The sequence below is a fragment of the Cervus elaphus genome, chromosome 9, assembly GCF_910594005.1.
Source record: "Cervus elaphus chromosome 9, mCerEla1.1, whole genome shotgun sequence".
Taxonomy (NCBI): Eukaryota; Metazoa; Chordata; class Mammalia; order Artiodactyla; family Cervidae; genus Cervus; species Cervus elaphus.
In genome coordinates this window covers 26,930,436-26,953,949 of record NC_057823.1, presented here as the reverse complement: position 1 = coordinate 26,953,949, position 23,514 = coordinate 26,930,436, and the positions used below count along the sequence as shown (strand labels likewise).

Here is a 23,514-nt window from a genome sequence, read left to right as displayed (position 1 = left end):
TCCTAAAGGAAATCAGTCCTGGGTGTTCATTGGAAGGACTGATGCTGAAGCTGAAACTCCAGTACTTTGGTCACCTCATGTGAAGAGTTGACTCATTGGAAAAGACCCTGATGCTGGGAGGAATTGGGGGCAGAGGGAGAAGGGGACGACAGAGGATGAGATGGCTGGATGGCATCACCAACTTGATGGACATGAGTTTGAGTAAACTCCAGGAGTTTATGATGGACAGGGAGACCTGGCGTGCTGCGATTCACGGGGTCGCAAAGAGTCGGACGTGACTGAGCGACTGAACTGAACTAACTGAACTAAATATGGTGATACAAGAGTTGCCGAGAGTCGGACATGATTGAGCGACTTCACTATCTGGTGATACAAAAATGAGTAAATTTTAATTTTTTGGATTCTCGGAGCTCTTCAATCCACTCTTAAATGTTTGGCTGCTCTATTTATTATAATTATACTTATGAATAATATAAAAATTATGGCAAACATTTATTAAAAGGTTACCCAGCATCAGATTCTGTGTTAGAACATAGAACAAAATGTTCTATGAACATTTTGTTGTTGCTGTTTGGTCACTAAGTTGTGTCTGGCTCTATTTGTGATGCCATGGACAGTACACCCTGCTAGGCTCCTCTGTCCATGGAATTTTCCAGGCAAGAATACTGGAATGAGGTGCCATTCGTTTTTACAGGGGAACTTTGCTACAGCAACTGAACCTTCATCTCCTGCATTGGTAGACAGGTTCTTTACCACTGAGCCACCTGGGAAGTCCTTATGATGGGAACATTACATGTGCTTAAAGATGCTTTAAAAAAAAATCTTCCAAAGAACCCTATGAAGCTGTTGTGTAAAGACTTTATAAATTTCTCATAGTTACATGGTAGTAATAGGTTATGAACCCAAATAATCTTAAGTCCAGAATCTGTTCTTGATGTTGTTAAATTTTATATGATAGTATGCAATTAAATTTTTTAGGATTTGTTATTATAACTCTTCCCATGCTTATAATCTGTTGAAAGAATGTATCAGATTACAAATTTATGATTTAGGGAAACTAAGCATCATAGCAGTTATTATTTTAGTCATTAACTACACTGTCAGTTTTATTTGTGGCTTTGGATACTGACTGAATCTCAGAATTACACTTATTAGGACAAGAGAAACATATTTCTGTATTTTCATAATCTCAATCGATGATAATATGACACCACTTATCCTCAATCTGACTTCCCTGGTGGTTCAGTTGGTAAAGAATCTGCCTGTGATGCAGGAGACTTGGATTCAATCCCTGAATTGGGAAGATCCCCTGGAGGAAGGCATGGCGATCCACTGCAATATTCTTGCCTGAAGAATCCCCATGGAGAGGAGCCTGGCGGGCTGCAGTCCGTGGGGTCGCAAAGAGTCGGACATGACTGAGTGACTAAGCACACATTTTATCCTCAATCCATATGTAGATGTACTATATCTTTAATGATTATTATTTAAATTTAAAAATATTTGATATTCTCTCTCATTCCCATCAAATTTGACTCTAGGGAAAATTTTATGTGTTTCATGTATCTAATTAAAATTGAAGCTGATTTCATATTTGAGAGAATGAAAACATATATGGAGAATAAAAGAACTCATTGGAAGTTAAACTTAACAGAAATGCCCCAAATACATATATGCCTGATATTTTAAAAGAATCATTGGAATAGAAATTTTTTGCATTATCCCCACCCACAAGTGACGTGTGCATGTGCATGTGTGTGAACAGGAAGGGGAGAGTGGAAACTGGGAAAGAGACGGGAAGGAAGGAAGAAGGAGAGGGGAAGGGGACGCACAGAGGTGATGGAACTGCTGTTCCAGCAGTTAAGACTTTTATTAGTGATATAAAACTTCAGTAAAATGAAATTGGTAATGATTTTTAGATTTTACTCTTCAGGTATCTTATAATGTCAGTTCTGTACAAAATAAAATGTGATAGTATATTGGCAGTCACTTCGTCTTTCCATATAGAAGATGCAATACACTTTAGTAATTCAAAACAAAAAGCCTTTTTTTCTTAGGAAAAGATGTTTTGGCCTAAATTAAAAAAAAATATACAATGTGGAACAATGACTGTATCTGAAGAAATAATTATATTATGATGCTAATTATATGTGAAACAAACAAACTGTATATAATTTTTATAAAATTAATACAAAACAGTATTTGAAAACTTTAATATTACCATATCATGTATGAATAATGCAGGTTCTAGGGGATTATTTCTTCAAAATTGTTTACTAATGAGTTAGCAGTATAAGTAATCAAATATGCATTTTATATATTAATATGTATTACAGTAGACTAAAATAATAAAAATTGGAAAGATCAAGTCATATTTTCTTCCATGTAAAATATTTTCCTACTTATAACTTAACTTTATATTCTAAAAAAGAAAGGGAAGAAATTACTAGGCTTAGCTTTAATATGATAAAAGAATACTTATTTGTTATAAGTTCATCTTGCTGATCATAACTGAATTTTACTGTTTCTTAGCCCCCTGTTCACAACTGGCTAACTTTAAAATATGGTATCGTATGAAATGAAACTTGTTTATGTAAGTGATGCTTCCTTTTTCTGTAATTTATTGTTCAAGGGTTTTAAAAAATGTTTAAAAGAAGGCTTAAGAGTATTTTATATAATAACTGTAATGCTATATATCCTACATTTATTGTGGTATATTACATGAATTATTTTATTAAATAATGATTGTCAAAAAGTTGGACTGTGCAGTGTACGCAATTAAAAACTGTATTGCTCTTCTGTACATGCTCTACATATAAGTGACCCCATGGGTCTCCCAAAGTGAGCCTTTAACATTCCAGAACTTTTACTGTGCATCTGTTGCTGGCATCTAGCCTCCCACCCACACAGGCTAAGGCTAACTATATGAAGTTTATGCTAGTGCAATAAAGTACCTAAAGGTGAAGTAATAAAATGGGAAGACAGTTACCGTATTAGTGGGGTTGCTAAAATAGCTTCACTAGAAAAATGTATGCATATATGTGAAAGAAAATAAAGTGTGTGTGTGTGTGTGAGTGGGAGAACCTAGAAAGTAACTTAATTGAATAAGTTACTTAATTGAAACTAACTTATGAACAGGTATTTCATACCCATCTTTCTATGTTATATATTCCAGATGGGATTTATACAGCTCAATGAGGACTTCATATTTATTGAACCACTCAATGATACAGTGGCCATAACAGGTCATCCACATCGTGTATATAGGCGGAAAAGGTCCATGGAGGAAAAAGTCACAGAGAAGTCCGTTCCTCTCAGTCATTACTGTGGTGTTATTTCAGGTAATGCCTTCTCCTGAAAGGGTTTAATTAAATATGCAATGTGAGATGAATCCTGGAATAAATCCTCCCTCCCTCCCTTCTTCCCTCCATGCCACCCACCCCGTGCCTTCTTTTTTCCTTGCCTTCCTACTTTCCCCATCCTTCCCTCTCTTTGTGTCTATCCATCTGTCCATGGCTTTAACTTTTTTTTTTTAATGTGGAATCTCTTGGTTAATGACAATTACATGTATTTTTTTGACTTGTTTTCTATGAAGTATTATATTTTAATATAAAAATAGAACTTCAGATATTAATACATTGCATGCTCTATATCCCTCTTGAGTTGTGAAGTGTTCCTCAAGGGATTCTGTTCACCTAACTGGAATAGAAATGACACTGAGAGAACTCCAGATCCCCTGAAACTGAATACTGTGAGCTCATGGTGTTATTTTAGTTTACTTCTGTGTGAACATCATAGAAATCTCTTTACTTTGACCAGAGCATCTTCTACTTTGTTCTTTTTCTGTTTGATTCAAGTAAAAATCATCTTGAAGGTTAATATTAATAGAGGAATAGGAAGAAGACTCAAGACTTACTTCTTTGAATTTTATTCTCAGTATCAGAATATCTTAAATCTTAAAGTTTAAGTGGCTCACAAACATTTCCAACCATCAAATCCTAGTCTCTGTTTGTCTGCCAATTTTTCACAGAAATAAAATGTGGTTGCTGTTTGGTACACTTCCTTATTACTTCCTTTGGCAGAGATATGTGGCATTAGCAAGAAGGGTAAGGAAAAATGAATGATTTCTATTACATAAATAGGACCTGAAAGTCATAGCCAGCTTTCAGCAGTTTCCCTAGTAAAAATGTTTGGACATCTAACCGAGACATCTCTGAATATTCACTGATACGAGAAATAGTTCCATTTAGAATCTGAGGAAATATGAATTTATTGAAGAATTTTTGGTGTAAAGACTTTAAAATGGACTTGGAAATTTAGAATTAGGTATTAGTGTATTTAGTGCCAAGATAGCAACTTGAAAATTGGTTATGGCATTTGAGGTTGATTTAGGTATATAAACTGTGATGATAAGTAATATTTTCAGAGGCCTTGGCACGTTCATATCATCAGTTGTCTAGGAGGATCAGATTCAGACAGGATTTGAGTATGTTTCTGTTTAGAAATACTATCTCAAATTAATCTCTGATCTCTGTTTTCTTTTGTGAAAGCTCATGGTATCAGTCTATATGAGAATTATCTTCAGAAGTGGTTAACTGAATCTACCTCTGTGTCACATTATTCAAAGCACATTATCAAGTCAATTTAAATAAGACACACCCCTCTTCTCTATTCTAAGAAATATAAACACACTGGAGATAAAAAAACAGCTGGACAAAGTCATAGTCTGAAAAAGCAAAAGAAAAGTTTTTATATCATGAAACAATAGCAGCAACAACTTGGATATAGTCCATTTAAGGAGATTGCCTTGTGTGAGTTACATTGAAAATCTGCACTATGCAACTTTTTAATCATAGTAAGTTCCAGCTGTTCTAATTAGTCATGTATACAGATGACATAAAGTAGGTTTTATATTCCAGTATATACGGAGGAAAGGTTTCTAGAGAATTCTTATTTTTGATAGGTTTTATAAAGCATAAATACATGGTTCATATTTGACAGACCTTGTTCATAAACTTTCTAATTTTTTAAAGACATGACTGTTATATCTTAATGAACCTGTTTGGATCAAGCACTTGCATGCAGGGATTGCTAAGCTATTTTCTAATTTCTCTTACCTATCTTCAGTGTTTATCAATCAATATTTATAAACTTGTGAGTATGTCTAGGACCCTATGCGAACAAGAACGAGATTTACAGAATTGAAGAAGACCAATCTATTTGATCAGGATACAGAGATCATCTCTATTCTTAGAGCTAACTTAACCCAGCCACTACCAAAATACTCTCCATATGCCAGGCATGATGTCATGGAGATGATCGTCAGTGTGTGGAGGGTATTATGGGGAGCACATAGTACCTACCTGTATATCCTCATTTACAAATCTCTTCTTTAACTGGGAGTGTGTGATATCAACTCTATTGTTTTTGTGCATGCACCTGGGTAGAAAATGATCTCAAGGATTGAAGAGATGAAGAATGAGCTCAGCATGCTTTATATAGACAATGAAGATATTCAAGGAAGCCACTTAGTAAAAAGATGACTTCAAAAAAAAAAAAAAAAAGAAAAAAAGAAAAAAAAAGAAAAAAAAAAAAAGATGACTTCAACATGCATGATTTTCATACACAGTGGCTAATTCATATGATGGGGTCAGAGAGTCATGGTATTGAGATTCTTAAGAAACCTAAAATGTTCCAAATAGCCTATTTAAATATAACACACAAATAAAGATGCAGTACACTGACAGTTTGGGGCCAATACAGCTGTCATTAGTTGGGGCAATAAAGGTAACAAAAGCTTTGCTGTCTCTCCCTTACATGGTCTCTTAATCACTCTTGATGTGATTGAAAAGCCCCAAATGTTATTTTTTCTTTCATCTCTGTCTCCTCCATGGGCATGTCTTCTTCCGTATATATACCCCCTAAATGTAGGCATTTCTCAGGACTTCCTCCTTTTCTTTCTACATCTCATGCCACAGGCTTCCCTGGAATGATAGAGTCCAAATCCATGGGTTCATCTTTACAGACACATTGTTTTGTTCCAAACTCTACCTCCATTTTAATCTCTGTCCCAACAGTCAGGTGTTTAAGTAACTCTTACTCCGATGTCTCTCAGGCACCTCAGACTTAATAAATCTGTGGCTGAACCCATCATTTTTCCTCCCAGATTCCTCTGCTGATACTCCCCACTATCTACCTGGTCACTGAAAAATAACCTCCCACCCCCACCCCCCCCACACACATAAAACAAAACAATAGCAAAAAGAAAGAATAATCCTAACCATTATCCTTTTCATCTGTTTTCGTTTGATTAATTTTACTGGGCTTCCCTGATGGCTCAGATGGTAAAGAATCCATCATCTGTGCAAGAGATGAGGGTTTGATTCCTGGTTGGGAAGATCCTCTGGAGAAGGGTATAGCACCCCACTGCAGTATTCTTGCCTGGAAAATCACTTGGACAGAGGAGCCTGGCAGGCTACAGTCCATGGGGTCACAAAGAGTTGGACATGACTGAGCAACTAACACTTTCACCAAAGATGATACCTACTTTCTAATATTTTGCCTATTATCTCTCCCTTTCTGTTCCTACTACTGTGTGATTTTTACCCAGAAGACCATTGATGTATCTATCCATTAAGGAGAGATGGTAGATCTGTGTCTGTGTATTTATATGTCTACCTACCTATCTTTCCTCCACAATCAACTTACTAGGTGTTGACCCTGCCAAGATGAGCCTTTTCATATACTTACAGGAATGTCTCCTACTAAAGACTTTAAGTTTATATGATAATATACTAATATATAAGTAGGATTGTGATTACAATGAAAAAAAAAAAAACTACAAAATTCACTCCTAACTGTTGTAGATATTAAGATACTAATAAAATTAGTTTCATTTGCTGTCCTTCATCAAGGTCTTTGGTATTAACTGCTGGTACTAAATATGGATTCATAAAATTTACTTTTAACTATAGTGATTCTTATCTTGGGCAGCCTTGACCTGCAACAGCTTGAAGTGGGGGTTGGGTACCCCCCAGAGATTGAGGCCAGGTCACGACAGTGAAAGCACCAAATCCTGGTTGCTAGAGCAGTGGTCAGTGACAAGGCCCTGGCTTTTTGACTTCACAGGAAAGAATTCCCACTCAGAGTCTCTGAGTTGTGCCCTCATGGCAGGCTGAGGAACTTACTTATGTGGGACATTTCTTCTGGGTTTCCTTTGCCAATCATTTTGTTTTGCCTCATTCACAGTCCATATTTTGTTTATCTTAGGATCCTTCCATGTGTGCATACACATCTGTTAGCCAATGATGGATTCAATCAAAGAGTCGTATGGGTAGACTGGCATCAGTTAGCATCACTTCCTTTTTGACCGCCAGGGAGCCTTTCTGCCCATGTATAGGTGGGGAGGTCTCCTGATTCCGAGAGTGAGATGTGTTCTGGGCAGGGCCCAGCCTCCTCTCTCAGTTATCCTACTGTTCTCATCTTGGAGTTTCAGTCCACAGGGGATGAATCTCCAGTCACTGTGCCTTGGAGGCCGGGGCTCACCTACCTCCTGCCTCAGTTCTGTTGCCGATGGCTCCTGTTGCTTTTGTCATTTTTGCATTTTCCTGTTTCATGATATATTGCTTATTTTGTTAAATAAGGGCTCTTTGCATTTTATTTTCGTGACACTTTGGTTAACTTAGTTAACTGATCTCCTTGACATTTGGGTAAAACTTTGGGTAAATAGATTTTTAGTTTGTGTCGCCATGAGAAAAAAAAATGGGAAACTGTAATTTATGGAAATATCTGAGAACAGTGAAGTTACCAGCAATTGTGATGGAATGTACTTCACATTGGAGCTCAGAGCTAACTCATTTGGACCTAGAAGTTAGTAATAGAAGTAACCCAGCAGTTTAATAACGGAAGAGATAAACTAATCCTGGCATCATGAAAATGTGTTAGAAGGGAAGTAAGGTGGAACAGGTGGTAGAATAGAATAGAATACACACCAAAGTCAAATACCTGGAGCAAGATTCTAGAAAAGGAATTTATCAGAAACCAAGAGGATGAACTAGAATTACGAGCGTACGTACCTCCGAGTTCATAACAAAGTTAGATATGTCCGTGTAAACATGACTAATTGGACACACTTGTTTATATCCATGGGATTCTGTTAAACACATATGTTTACTTCTGGGAGCTCCACTAAAATTAGAATTAAAAAATATAAAAGATGTCAGCCAACAAGTACAGATTTGGGAAAGAAGATGTCAGCTATTTAGTAACGTTAACAAAATTTCAGTACATGGCAAGGAGAAGAAGAAATAATAGCTGATTTAACAGTAAATGGTGGAGATAACTGTGTGGTTGTAAAAAGTTGTTAAAACTAAATGAATTGTACATTGAAATGGCTTCATGTTATGGCATGCAAATTACCCCTCAACAAAGCTATTAAAATTACAAATTCATTATTAAAGCACAGCACACACATAGGAAGTTGCACAAACGATGTGTCCGACTGCTGAATTTTCCCAAAGTGAAGAATAAGTAGGTACTACGCAGATTAAAATATAGAAAGTATCAGCACCAACAGATGTTGCCCTTGTGCCCACTCTTCGGCTCTAGTTTCTCTTAACCCAAGATCGTCACTATCCTGACTTCTAACATCCCATCTTCCCAGTTTATGATGTTCCTATAAATGGAATCATACACTGCCTACTCTTTTGTAATTGCTTCTTTTGCTCAGCAGTATGTTTGTTAGGCTCATCTGTTTTCACAAATTGAAGTAGTTCATTTTCACTGCTATATGAAATGAAGTGAAGTGAAAGTCACTTAGTCGTGTCTGATTCTTTGCGACCCAATGGACCATACAGTCCATGGGATTCTCCAGGTCAGAATACTGGACTGGGTAGCCTTTTCCTTCTCCAGGGGATCTTCCCAACCCAGGGATTGAACCCAGGTCTCCCACATTGCAGGCAGATTCTTAACCAGCTGAGCCACAAGGGAAGCCCTCACTGCTTTAGCATTCCATTTTATGAATAGGACAGAATTTCTTTATCCATTATACTATTGATGGTTAGTTGAACTATTAAGAACAGCGCTGCTATGAGTAATTTTTACACCTGATTTGCATGTAATCCTAATGAGTATGTACTTTAGACTGTTGATCATTGGCTGTGCGATTGTTCAGCTTTAGTGGATACTCCCAACCAGTTTTTCATTGTTTATCCTAATTTAAACTCCTAGCTCATATGAGTATGGGACTTCCAGTTGTCCTTACCTTCCTGTCAACACTGAATATAATCATGTCTATCGTAGCCATTCTGGAATTTTATTTAAGTTATTGTGGTTAATTTGCATTTCCTTGAAGACCAGTGAGACTGAGCACCTTCTTCTATGCTAATTAGCCTTTTGAATCTCCTTTTTGTTAAAAATGCCTGTTCAGATTTGCAGCCAGCTTTTCAGTTCAGTTATCTGTCATTGACTTAGAGTAGCTTTTCATTTCTTTGTTATGAAAAGTTCTGTAATTATCTTCTCTCACTTGGCTGAATGATTTTCATTCTGATAGTAGCATATTTTCATAAACAAAATTTCCACTTTTATATAAATGCATAAAGATGTTTATTGGTGGTTACTGGTTTTATTTGACCCTGTTTGAGGAATCTGCTGTGCTGAAGTCATAACTTCTGTATTATTCTGATGGATGACAGAACCAATTCCTTTGTAGCCCATACATAGTTTGAGTAATTAGAGGCCCTTGCCTGCAGAGGAGCCTGGTGGGTTACAATCCATGGGGTAGCAAAGAATCAGACACGACTTAGTGACATTAGGATGTATGGAGCAGTCACTTCAGGCACTACTGGCAAGTAGACTTTTATCACTGGTTTCCAAAAGAAAACCATGATGTCTTTTATTTATGGAATTATTTTATTTATAAATACTAATGTGATCTTATTATTGGCCACCTGCAACTCTAGAAAGCAGGTGTTACTGTTATTCATTTTACAAATGAGGAAACTAAGGCTGACTGAGTGATGTTAGTTTCCCAAGGAGTAGAGTTAATCAGTGGTAGAAGTCCAGTCTGTCTGATTCCAAAGCCAAATGCTCATTTAGGTTCCCTATGTGCAGGGAACTTTTATGGTCTTGCTCATCACTGTATCATCAGCACATGTTGGTATTTAATAAACTTTCTTTTTAATTATTGAAGAGGTGGAGATTTTTATTCATTTTGCTGAGATAGAGGCACATTTGAAAATTCATTTCTGTGTTGCAGATAAAGGAAGACCTAGATCTAAAAAAATAACAGAAAGTGGAAGAGGGAAACGATATTCATACAAATTACCTCAAGAATACAACATAGAGACTGTAGTGGTTGCAGACCCAGCAATGGTTTCCTATCATGGAGCAGATGCAGCCAGGAGATTCATTCTAACCATCTTAAATATGGTAGGCAAACTTTAAAGTGCGCTTGGAATTTTTTCAAGAAAACTCTAAGGAAGAAATGTGTGAGTATAATGAAGTTCTTTAAAAATTAACTCATTACTATTCCTTTCTTTTATTGACAGAAAAAATAGGTGTGTCAAATTGATCCATCTCAAGAGAGAGATCAAAATAATAATTTATACCTTCTAGTAATAAATCCTTATTAATTTGATGTGGCAAAACTCTTTTTCTATTATTCTTTTATCTCTTTTTTTGTGCCCTTCTTTTCCTTCTTTTTTAATAAAAGGCCATTTGTTGAAATAGCAGAAATGTTTTATTTGTTTATATGTATGGCCCCACCCAAAGTACTGTAGATTATGAGGTGGAACAAAAATGGAGGTTGGTGATCCACTGAGCTCTTATGTAGGTATGTAAAATTGCATGTCGGATATAATACTAGTTGATGAGTAAGATGTAGTAGCTAAGAGCTGAATCACAGGTAGCTGACTTTGGTTGATAGCTTTTGGACCACAGAAATCTAACTTGTACCTGGGATCTGAATCCTTGTACCTACTGCCTGAATCCTTTGACTTAACTATATACCCTGTTGAGTAAACTTCCTTCAAGGCAGGATGGGAAGGTTTTCATGGAGAGTGTTTCTTAGGAGAGAATAAACATAAATGAAAGCCAATGGCAGATGTCCATGTATAATTTGAGTTGCCATATAAGGCAAGATAAGAACCACTAGTACAAGGATAACTACTTAGCTACTGAACAACCACTTCACCAGCATTTTGTAAAGGGTAGACAGGCATAGCCTACCAACTTCAGTCTCTTTTAAATAGTACTGCCTTGGAAAGTGTAGGTTTAGTATGCCAGTTTTAATTTTCTATAATAAACAATTTTACAAAAGAAAAAAAAAATCAAGGTATCGCATAAAAAATTTGCCTTGCTTTCCAGCATTGTTGCATATACCATGTTTTGGAAATACCAGTTATGATGGTAACCTGAAACCGTTACGCAACAATAGCATGTCTTCATGGGCAGCATTGAGGGGGAGGAGCTTTGAAAATCCTATTCCTGTTTGGCAGTTGTCCTGGGGAGAGTAGAAACTGTAAAGGATAAATTGGGAGGTGGCATAAAGCAGGCTGTTTTGGGACATTTTCTCAGAAGAAAGGACACTGGCATTTTGTGATCTTAAGAAAATTTCTAGAATTTAGTTACTAAAATTCTTCTCTTCACTATTTTGGAAAGCCCAACTTTCCCTCTGCCCCCCACTGAAATGCTTAGATTATCGATTGCAGTAAGTATATTATCAGAATGCTAGGTCTAAATTTCTTGTTGTCTAAAGTGAATTAGTTATTGCTTATTAAGCTAATTTTAAAGTAATTAAAAAATTTTTTTTGAAATATATAAAATTGCTCAACTGAATTGAGACTTCTCCCAGGTCTGGGCTTTAAGAAAAATTAAGATGTCTTTCAGTTTTATTTTAGGATTTTTATTTTTATTTGCTTTTAGGTTTTTAACCTTTTCCAACACAAGAGTCTTGGTGTGCAGGTCAATCTTCGTGTGATAAAGCTTATTCTGCTCCATGAAACTCCAGTAAGAAAGTCTTGAGTTTTTTGTTCAATTTAGTGGGTGAGAAGTTGTATTCAGGTACTTTTAAGTAAAGGGAATGTTAGGGATTTACTTTTTATTGACTTAAAATCCAGAAATATCCACTGAGTCACTTGAAATGTACATAAAGCAGGCCCTTAGTTTTAGTTAATACCTCAATTATATTCCAAAAATGGAATGTTCTAAGTTTCCAAGGATCCTGACAACAAACCTTAACGTTGCAAAATGCAATTTTTAAATGTCATTTTTAATGACAGTTTTATTTTCTTATTTAAACATGTGCTTTATCTGTAATTCAATTTAAATACTGTTTTGTGGCATCATTTTAACATACTGCTTAGCTTTGTAAAACCTTTGTTAAAATTGTAGAAATAATGAGTGATTTAAGTCTAAAAGTTCCACATTCTTAATATTCCATTGCAACTCTCTTCTTTTTCAGAATAGCATTAAACAGGTTTTGTAATTATTGTACCTTCACAAAGTTTTAAGATTTTTTAGCTCAGGAGAAATTAATCCTGAATGTCTTCCAGGTTCTAATTAATGTTATGGTCAGCAGTCTGCTCTAGTAACTCAAGAAGTCCCCTTGGTTTTTAGTTTTCTGTATATCTGGGAATAATTTGCCTTGAAGTGAAATCTCTTCTTCTGCAGGCAGATCTGTATATTGGGCATCATGGAGAGAAAATGCTGGAGAGTTTTTGTAAGTGGCAGCATGAAGAATTTGGCAAAAAGAATGATATACATTTAGAGATGTCAACAAGTTGGGGAGAGGACATGACCTCAGTGGATGCAGCTATACTTATAACAAGGTGAGTTTTTTAAAGCCAATTAAATGCCATTCTTAATTTGATGGCCATGCTGTTACTCCCATTAATCCCTTCATAGAATGCTTTTCTTCCAGACTTTGCGTTCCAAAAACTTTTGGCATAATGCTGTTAGTCATTTCCCTCAATTCATAATAACTGATTTCTGAACAGCCACATATTGGCTGGCATATTGACTAAACATTTGGTTAATTAATATAAAAAAAGTTACCCTCAATTTTTGATGCAAAGACATAGCCATTGATGATGATAAATGAGAGCACTGATGAATTTTGGTAGAATTTTGAAGTTATGAACCTACATGGTATGTTTTTCGGTCATCATCATGTCAAGTGCCCAGTATGTTAAACTGAACAATTTCTGGTTCCAAGAAAAAATTTTAATTAAGTCTCTAGCTAGTTAATTTTGAGCTGCATTTGTATTTCAACATTGAGTATAAATATAAGGTGAAACAATGAAGAACAATTAACTCTCTATGAACATTCTTTATAAACTTACAAACTTAAATATAAGCTTATTTTGCTTAGAGCTAGTAATTAATGGTAGCTCATTGCTAACTAGCAATTTAATTTTTTTATCAATGTTGACATTTCACATCACAGAATACACGGTGACATTTAACATGATTTTCTATAATGAGTCTGTTGAATTCATAATGGCTTCTTATTGCTGAATTGTATAAAAACTATTCTACTTATAAATAATTCATAAAGATGAAAACAATCTCTATATAAGAACACAACTAGGGAGGAGCCAAGATGGCGGAGGAGTAGGACGGGGAGACCACTTTCTCTCCTACAAATTCATCAAAAGAATAACTGAATGCAGAGCAGACTTCACAAAACAACTTCTGATCGCTAGCTGAGGTCATCAGGCGCCCAGAAAAGCAGACCATTGTCTTCGAAAGGAGGTAGGACAAAATATAAAAGATAAAAAGTGAGACAAAAGAGCTAAGGACGGAGACCCGTCCCGGGAAGGGAGTCTTAGGCGGCCTTGCTTGGGCTAGGGTCCAGGCCTGAGTGCCCTGAGGACAATCGGAGGGAGCCTCTGTGAGGTGCCAACTTGAACTGTGGGAGACCAAAAGAGAGAGAGAAAATTAACCGGCCAGAACACACTGCCAGCCGTTCGCAGAACAAAGGGACGGAGAAAGTCCCGAGAAGAGCTCGCAGGCTGCGGACCGGCCCAGCCCCACCGGAGGCAGGAGGCAGGGGGGAGGGGAAGGTCGCAGCGAGACACAGGGCGCGGGCGGGGACTGGGGCTGGGGACGCAGAGGGCGGAAGGCGCGCGCACCCGACTGGCGCCAGCGGAAACTGAGACTGGGTCCGCGGAAGGGAGTGGGTGCGCCACACCTGGGGATAGCGCGCCCATCAAGCCCCTGGCTGCCTGGACCGCTCTGACGGGGAAGGCACAGCGAGCAGGCGCAGCTTTTCCTTCCGCGCTTTTGTGTAACACCCGAGGGCTGGAACCTAGCGCAGCGCGGGGCGCGCTCCATATAGAACAGCCGGGAGCCTGAGCAGCGCAGAGGGAGAAAGCAGCGTCAGCCCCTCCCGGCAGCGCCAGCCCCTCCCCGCAGCGTCAGCCCCGCCCCCGCAGCGCAACAGAACTAGCTACCTGAATAAGAGTCCACCTCCGCCCACCTGTGTCAGGGCAGAAATGAGGCTCTGAAGAGACCGGCAAACAGAAGCCAAATAAACAAAGGGAACCACTTCAGAAGGGACTGGTGCAACAGATTAAAATCCCTGTAGAAAACACCGACTTCACCGGAAGGGCCCTGTAGATATCGAGAAGTGTAAGCTGGAACGAGGAGCTATCTGAAACTGAGCCGAACCCACACTGACCGCAACAGCTCCAGAGAAACTCCTAGATATATTTTTACTTTTTTTTTTCTAAGTAAGGGAAAAAAAAAAAATTTTTTTTTCTTTTTATGTTTTTTCTTTTCTATTTTTTCTCTTTTATTTTCCTTTAAAATTCCCTATTACTCCCCCATTACTCCTTAACTTTCATTTTCATAGATTTTTACGATTTTTTTAATTAGGGGAAAAAAAAATTTTTTTTTTCTTTCTTTTTTTTTTTTTTGTTGTTTTTTTTTGTTTTTTTTTCTTTTTCTTTTTTTTTCTTTTTTCTTCTTTTTTTTTCCTTTCCGTTTTCTCTTTTATTTTCTATTTTTCTTTTTCTATTATTTCTTTTAAAGTCCTCTAGTACTCCTCTACTACTCTTCATTTTCATTTTCACTACACTATAACCTTACAAAAAAAAAAAAAGAGAAGCCCTATCTTTAAACCGAAGATTATTCTCTCCCAATCTTGACTCTCTGTTTTCTACCTCAGAACACCTCTATTTCCTCCTTTCCCCTTCTCTTCCCAATCCAATTCTGTGAATCCTTGTAGGTGTCTGAGATACGGAGAACACTCTGGGAACAGACAGCTGCGTAGATCTGTCTGTCTCCTCTTGAGTCCCCCTTTTTCTCCTCCTGCTCATCTCTATCTCCCTCCTCCCTTTTCTCCTGTTCATGTAACTCTGTGAACCTCTCTGGGTGTCCCTAACGGGGGAGAATCTTTTCGCCATTAACCTAGAAGTTTTATTATCAGTGCTGTATAGTTGGAGAAGTCCTGAGACTACAGGAAGAATAAAACTGAAACCCAGAGGCAGGAGACTTAAGCCCAAAACCTGAGAACACCAGAAAACTCCTGACTACATGGAACTTTAAGTAATAAGTGACCGTCCAAAAGCCTCCATACATACACTGAAACCAACCACCACCCAAGAGCCAATAAGTTTTAGAGCAAGACATACCACGCAAATTCTCCAGCAACACAGGAACATAGCCCCGAATGTCAACATACAGGCTGCCCAAGGTCACACCTAACACATAGACCCATCTCAAAACTCATTACTGGGCACTCCATTGCTCTCCCATCAAGTTCCATGCACCAGTACACTGACGCAAGCTTCCCTAACCAGGAAACCTTGACAAGCCAATCGTCTAACCCCACCCACTGGGTAAATCCTCCACAATAAAAAGGAACCACAGACCTCCAGAATACAGAAAGTCCACTCCAGACACAGCAATCTAAACAAGATGAAAAGGCAAAGAAATACCCAACAGGTAAAGGAACATGAAAAATGCCCACCAAGTCAAACAAAAGAGGAGGAGATAGGGAATCTACCTGAAAAAGAATTTAGAATAATGATAATAAAAATGATCCAAAATCTTGAAAACAAAATGGAGTTACAGATAAATAGCCTGGAGACAAAGATTGAAAAGATACAAGAATTGTTTAATAAAGACCTAGAAGAAATAAAAAAGAGTCAATTAAAAATGAACAATGCAATGAATGAGATCAAAAACACTTTGGAGGGAACCAAGAGTAGAATAACGGAGGCAGAAGATAGGATAAGTGAGGTAGAAGATAAAATGGTGGAAATAAATGAAGCAGAGAGGAAAAAAGAAAAAAGGATCAAAAGAAATGAGGACAACCTCAGGGACCTCTGGGACAATGTGAAACGCCCCAACATTCGAATCATAGGAGTTCCAGAAGAAGAAGACAAAAAGAAAGGCCATGAGAAAATACTCGAGGAGATAATAGCTGAAAACTTCCCTAAAATGGGGAAGGAAATAGCCACCCAAGTCCAAGAAACCCAGAGAGTCCCAAACAGGATAAACCCAAGGCGAAACACCCCAAGACACATATTAATCAAACTAACAAAGATCAAACACAAAGAACAAATATTAAAAGCAGCAAGGGAGAAACAACAAATAACACACAAAGGGATTCCCATAAGGATAACAGCTGACCTATCAATAGAAACCCTCCAGGCCAGAAGGGAATGGCAGGACGTCCTGAAAGTAATGAAAGAGAATAACCTACAACCTAGATTACTGTATCCAGCAAGGATCTCATTCAGATATGAAGGAGAACTCAAAAGCTTTACAGATAAGCAAAAGCTGAGAGAATTCAGCACCACCAAACCAGCTCTTCAACAGATGCTAAAGGATCTTCTCTAGACAGGAAATGCAGAAAGGTTGTATAAACGTCAACCCAAAACAACAAAGTAAATGGCAACGGGACCACACCTATCAATAATTACCTTAAATGTAAATGGGTTGAATGCCCCAACCAAAAGACAAAGATTGGCTGAATGGATACAAAAACAAGACCCCCATATATGCTGTCTACAAGAGACCCACCTCAAAACAAGAGACACATACAGACTAAAAGTGAAGGGCTGGAAAAAAATATTTCATGCAAATGGAGACCAAAAGAAAGCAGGAGTCGCAATACTCATATCAGATAAAATAGACTTTCAAATAAAAGCTGTGAAAAGAGACAAAGAAGGACACTACATAATGATCAAAGGATCAATCCAAGAAGAAGATATAACAATTATAAATATATATGCACCCAACATAGGAGCACCGCAATATGTACAGCAAACACTAACGAGTATGAAAGAGGAAATTAATAGTAACACAATAATAGTGGGAGACTTTAATACCCCACTCACAACTATGGATAGATCAACTAAACTGAAAATTAACAAGGAAACACAAACTTTAAATGACACAATGGACAAGCTAGACCTAATTGATATCTATAGGACATTTCACCCCAAAACAATCAACTTCACCTTTTTCTCAAGTGCACACGGAACCTTCTCCAGAATAGATCACATCCTGGGCCATAAATCTAGTCTTGGAAAATTCAAAAAAATTGAAATCATTCCAGTCATCTTTTCTGACCACAGTGCAGTAAGATTAGATCTCAATTACAGGAAAAAAATTGTTAAAAATTCAAACACCTGGAGGCTAAATAACACGCTTCTGAATAACCAACAAATCATAGAAGAAATCAAAAAAGAAATCAAAATATGTATAGAAATGAATGAAAATGAAAACACAACAACCCAAAACCTATGGGACACTGTAAAAGCAGTGCTAAGGGGAAGGTTCATAGCATTACAGGCTTACATCAAGAAACAAGAAAAAAGCCAAATAAATAACCTAACTCTACACCTAAAGCAATTAGAGAAGGAAGAAATGAAGAACCCCAGGGTTAGCAGAAGGAAAGAAATCTTAAAAATTAAGGCAGAAATAAATGCAATAGAAACTAAAGAGACCATAGCAAAAATCAACAAAGCTAAAAGCTGGTTTTTTGAAAAAATAAACAAAATTGACAAACCATTAGCAAGACTCATTAAGAAACAAAGAGAGAAGAACCAAATTAACAAAATTAGAAATGAAAATGGAGAGATCACAACAGACAACACTGAAATACAAAGGATCATAAGAGACTACTACCAGCAGCTCTATGCCAATAAAATGGACAACTTGGATGAAATGGACAAATTCTTAGAAAAGTATAACTTTCCAAAACTGAACCAGGAAGAAATAGAAGATCTTAACAGACCCATCACAAGCAAGGAAATCGAAACTGTAATCAGAAATCTTCCAGCAAACAAAAGCCCAGGACCAGATGGCTTCACAGCTGAATTCTACCAAAAATTTAGAGAAGAGCTAACACCTACCTTACTCAAACTCTTCCAGAAAATTGCAGAAGAAGGTAAACTTCCAAACTCATTCTATGAGGCCACCATCACCCTAATTCCAAAACCTGACAAAGATGCCACAAAAAAAGAAAACTACAGGCCAATATCACTGATGAACATAGATGCAAAAAGCCTTAACAAAATTCTAGCAAACAGAATCCAACAACATATTAAAAAAATCATACACCACGACCAAGTGGGCTTTATCCCAGGAATGCAAGGATTCTTCAATATCCGCAAATCAATCAATGTAATACACCACATTAACAAATTGAAAGATAAAAACCATATGATTATCTCAATAGATGCAGAGAAAGCCTTTGACAAAATTCAACACTCATTTATGATTAAAACTCTCCAAAAAGCAGGAATAGAAGGAACATACCTCAACATAATAAAAGCTATATATGACAAACCCACAGCAAGCATCACCCTCAATGGTGAAAAATTGAAAGCATTTCCCCTGAAATCAGGAACAAGACAAGGGTGCCCACTCTCACCACTACTGTTCAACATAGTGTTGGAAGTTTTGGCCACAGCAATCAGAGCAGAAAAAGAAGTAAAAGGAATCCAGATAGGAAAAGAAGAAGTGAAACTCTCACTGTTTGCAGATGACATGATCCTCTGTATAGAAAACCCTAAAGACTCTACCAGAAAATTACTAGAACTAATCAATGAATATAGTAAAGTTGCAGGATATAAAATTAACACACAGAAATCCCTTGCATTCCTATATACTAACAATGAAAAAACAGAAAGAGAAATTAAGGAAACAATACCATTCACCATTGCAACAAAAAGAATAAAATACTTAGGAGTATATCTACCTAAAGAAACAAAGGACCTATACATAGAAAACTATAAAACACTGATGAAAGAAATCAAAGAGGACACAAACAGATGGAGAAACATACCGTGTTCATGGATTGGAAGAATTAATATTGTCAAAATGGCTATTCTACCTAAAGCAATCTATAGATTCAATGCAATCCCTATCAAGCTACCAACGGTATTTTTCACAGAACTAGACCAAAGAATTTCACAATTTGTATGGAAATACAAAAAACCTCGAATAGCCAAAGTAATCTTGAGAAAGAAGAATGGAACTGGAGGAATCAACCTGCCTGACTTCAGACTCTACTACAAAGCCACAGTCATCAAGACAGTGTGGTACTGGCACAAAGACAGAAATATAGACCAATGGAACAGAATAGAAAGCCCAGAGATAAATCCACGAACCTATGGACACCTTATCTTTGACAAAGGAGGCAAGGATATACAATGGAAAAAAGACCACCTCTTTAACAAGTGGTGCTGGGAAAACTGGTCAACCACTTGCAAAAGAATGAAACTAGAACACTTTCTAACACCATACACAAAAATAAACTCAAAATGGATTAAAGATCTAAATGTCAGACCAGAAACTATAAAACTCCTAGAGGAGAACATAGGCAAAACACTCTCCAACATAAATCACAGCAAGATCCTCTATGACCCACCTCCCAGAATATTGGAAATAAAAGCAAAAATAAACAAATGGGACCTAATGAAACTTAAAAGCTTTTGCACTACAAAGGAAACTATAAGTAAGGTGAAAAGACAGCCGTCAGATTGGGAGAAAATAATAGCAAATGAAGAAACAGACAAAGGATTAATCTCAAAAATATACAAGCAACTCCTGAAGCTCAATTCCAGAAAAATAAATGACCCAATCAAAAAATGGGCCAGAGAACTAAACAGACATTTCTCCAAAGAAGACATACAGATGGCTAACAAACACATGAAAAGGTGCTCAACATCACTCATTATTAGAGAAATGCAAATCAAAACCACAATGAGGTACCATTACACACCAGTCAGGATGGCTGCTATCCAAAAGTCTACAAGCAATAAATGCTGGAGAGGGTGTGGAGAACCCTCTTACACTCTTGGTGGGAATGCAAACTAGTACAGCCACTATGGAAAACAGTGTGGAGATTCCTTAAAAAACTGGAAATAGAACTGCCATATGACCCAGCAATCCCACTTCTGGGCATACACACTGAGGAAACCAGATCTGAAAGAGACACGTGCACCCCAATGTTCATCGCAGCACTGTTTATAATAGCCAGGACATGGAAGCAACCTAGATGCCCATCAGCAGATGAATGGATAAGGAAGCTGTGGTACATATACACCATGGAATTTTACTCAGCCGTCAAAAAGAATTCATTTGAACCAGTCCTAATGAGATGGATGAAACTGGAGCCCCTTATACAGAGTGAAGTAAGCCAGAAAGATAAAGAACATTACAGCATACTAACACATATATATGGAATTTAGAAAGATGGTAACGATAACCCTATATGCAAAACAGAAAAAGAGACACAGAAATACAGAACAGACTTTTGAACTCTGTGGGAGAAGGTGAGGGTGGGATGTTTCAAAAGAACAGCATGTATACTATCTATGGTGAAACAGATCACCAGCCCAGGTGGGATGCATGAGACAAGTGCTCGGGCCTGGTACACTGGGAAGACCCAGAGGAATCGGGTGGAGAGGGAGGTGGGAGGGGGGATCGGGATGGGGAATAAGTGTAAATCTATGGCTGATTCATATCAATGTATGACAAAACCCACTGAAATGTTGTGAAGTAATTAGCCTCCAACTAATAAAAAAATTAAAAAAAAAAAAAAGAACACAACTAGACTTCCATGTCCAGCTATGTAGGTGTACCTGATACTAGACCTCTGCAATAAACAGCCGTAAAATTGAAAAACATTTATGAGGCAACTGCTTTCAGTTATTGAAGAAATAGCAGTGCAGTCTCTGAAGGAAGGAAAATTTACTAAGTGAGCCCCACAGCCAGCCCAGCTTTTGCCTTGGGACAATTTTTTGAATGGAACAGCAAGCTGGGAACTAAGCAGAGCACAGTGCTCCTGCTGAAAGCGCCGGAGACGAGGATACTTTGCAAGCAGAGGTGCCAGGTTCTTGTGCAGATCATCTGTGAGGGCTTTGCACAGACTGGTCTAACTACACATAGAAACCACCCAACATTTATCAGGGTGCTGTTGCTATGGAGTTAAGGTTCTAGGAATTGAGCATATTTGGGCCATGGGAGTAAAGCAACCTTGCTAATACCTTGTTTTTACTCCTGGCATTTATCTGAGAAAACAGAGGCACCATTAAGAGGCTTCCTTAATAGGCACCATGATCCAGAGAAATGCCCTCTCTTGACCCTCCCTTAACAAAGCCTGAAAGCAAGCCCAGTTTGGAGGTTGAATCCCACCAGTTTACGAAGGCTTGGGAATCATCTTGAGCTTTTGGTGTATCCTCCCTACCAAAGAATAAACTCAAACCTACCTACATTCAGAGTGACCTGCAAGTAAAAAAGACAAAACATTCTTCAGAGGAATATAACTGAATCTTGAATCTCTATAATATATTATCTACAATGTCTGGAATATAGTGAAAATTAGTCAAGCAAAGAAACATGAAAATGTGACCCACGGTCCAAGAAAAATTATCAATAGAAACTGACCCTGAGATTGCTTAGATGTTGGATTTACCAAATACTGCTGTCATTGGAATCTCAGAAGAGAGTGAGAATGGGTAAGAAAATTATTTGAAGATGTAATGTCAAAAGTTTTTCACAGATTTCATAAAAATCCACAACTTAGAGACCAAGGCATATCATAGGAAAATTGGTGAGAAACAAAGATATAGAAAAAAAAAATGTTGAATTGGCTAGAGAAAAGGGATACATTAAATAGCAGAGACAGCATTAAGATCAATAACTGACTTCCTGTCAGAAAGAAAAGATCCCTGAAACAATGAAATGATATCACTAATGTACTGACCGAAAAAACCCTATCAACAAAAAATTCTTAATGAATTCATAAGGATACTTTCTTAATCTGTGAAAGTGTATCTGCATCTACTTACACATACAAAATCTATAGCTAATAAGACTGGAAGCAAGGGAAGCGGTGTCCTCTCTTAGCTTATCTGTATAGTATTGTGCTGATGGTTATAAGGAAGGGGAAGGAAGGGGGTAAATATTGGGAAGAAAAATTAAAAACTGTCTCTACACAGATGACATGACTTAGTACAAAGAAAATTTTAAGAAATCTAGTGGGAAAATTGCTAGAATTTACAACTGAAATTTATAGGGCTATAGCATATAAAGTCAATTTAGAAGAAGAATTATATTTATATATGGAGGAAGTGAACAGGTGGGAAGATTTTAAAGTAACTTCCAAAGCCATAAAACACTGAGAATAATTTAAGAAAATGAAATGATATCTACATAGCCCTGCTGAGAAAAATTAGAGATATAAATAAAGGTTTACTTATTGGAAGACAAAGTATTATCAAGATGTCTATTTTCCCTAAATTGACTTAAGGAGTGACTATAATCCCCATGAAAATCACTGCAGGTTTTCCATTTGGTTTGCTTTGGTTTTAAAAATTAGAATCTGATTCCAGTATTTATTTGGGAAAGAAAAGGACCTAGAAGAGTTAAGTGGTTTTGTAAAAGAGGAACAAATTGGGTGGACTTATATTTTCTGATTTCAAAACTTATTATAAAGGTTTGGTAGTCAAAACAGTATAGCTATGACAGAACATTAGCCATACAAATCAGTGAAACAGAATAAAGAGTCTGGAAATACACTCGAATACATATGGTTAATTGATGTTCGGTAAAACCATTAGCATAATTCAGTGATGAAAAGATAGTCTGTTTACCATATGGTTCCAGAACACCTGGATACCCATTTGAAAAAAATAAATCTCAACCCTGTTTAACACCTTGTATAATGTTAATTCGTAATGGATCATAGAAATCTACAACTATAAGACTTTTATTAAAAACAAAATCTTCATGACCATGAGAGGACAGTAATTTCCTAGATAGGATACAGAAAAGCAGTCAATAAAAATTATTAATCATTTGGGCTTCTTGAAAATTAAAACCACATCATATCCAAAAATATTGATATGTAAATGGAAAGATTCAGTTCAGTTCAGTTACTCAGTTGTATCTGACTCTTTGCGACCCCATGAACCACAGCATGCCAGGCCTCCCTGTCCATCTCCGACTCCTGGAGTCCACCCAAACCCATGTCTATTGAGTCGGTGATGCCAT

At 37.2% G+C, this 23,514-nt stretch overlaps 1 protein-coding gene across 1 annotated transcript in view; it reads left to right on the top strand.

Moving 5' to 3' along the window:
* ADAMTS19 (ADAM metallopeptidase with thrombospondin type 1 motif 19) overlaps window positions 1-23,514 on the top strand; it is a 261,863-nt gene that overhangs the window by 52,588 nt on the left and 185,761 nt on the right. The window contains exons 4-7 of the mRNA XM_043912190.1: window positions 3,173-3,338; window positions 10,253-10,425; window positions 11,920-12,003; window positions 12,667-12,824. Coding sequence (XP_043768125.1) covers window positions 3,173-3,338; window positions 10,253-10,425; window positions 11,920-12,003; window positions 12,667-12,824 — 581 coding nt within the window. The remainder of the gene's footprint in view (window positions 1-3,172; window positions 3,339-10,252; window positions 10,426-11,919; window positions 12,004-12,666; window positions 12,825-23,514) is intronic.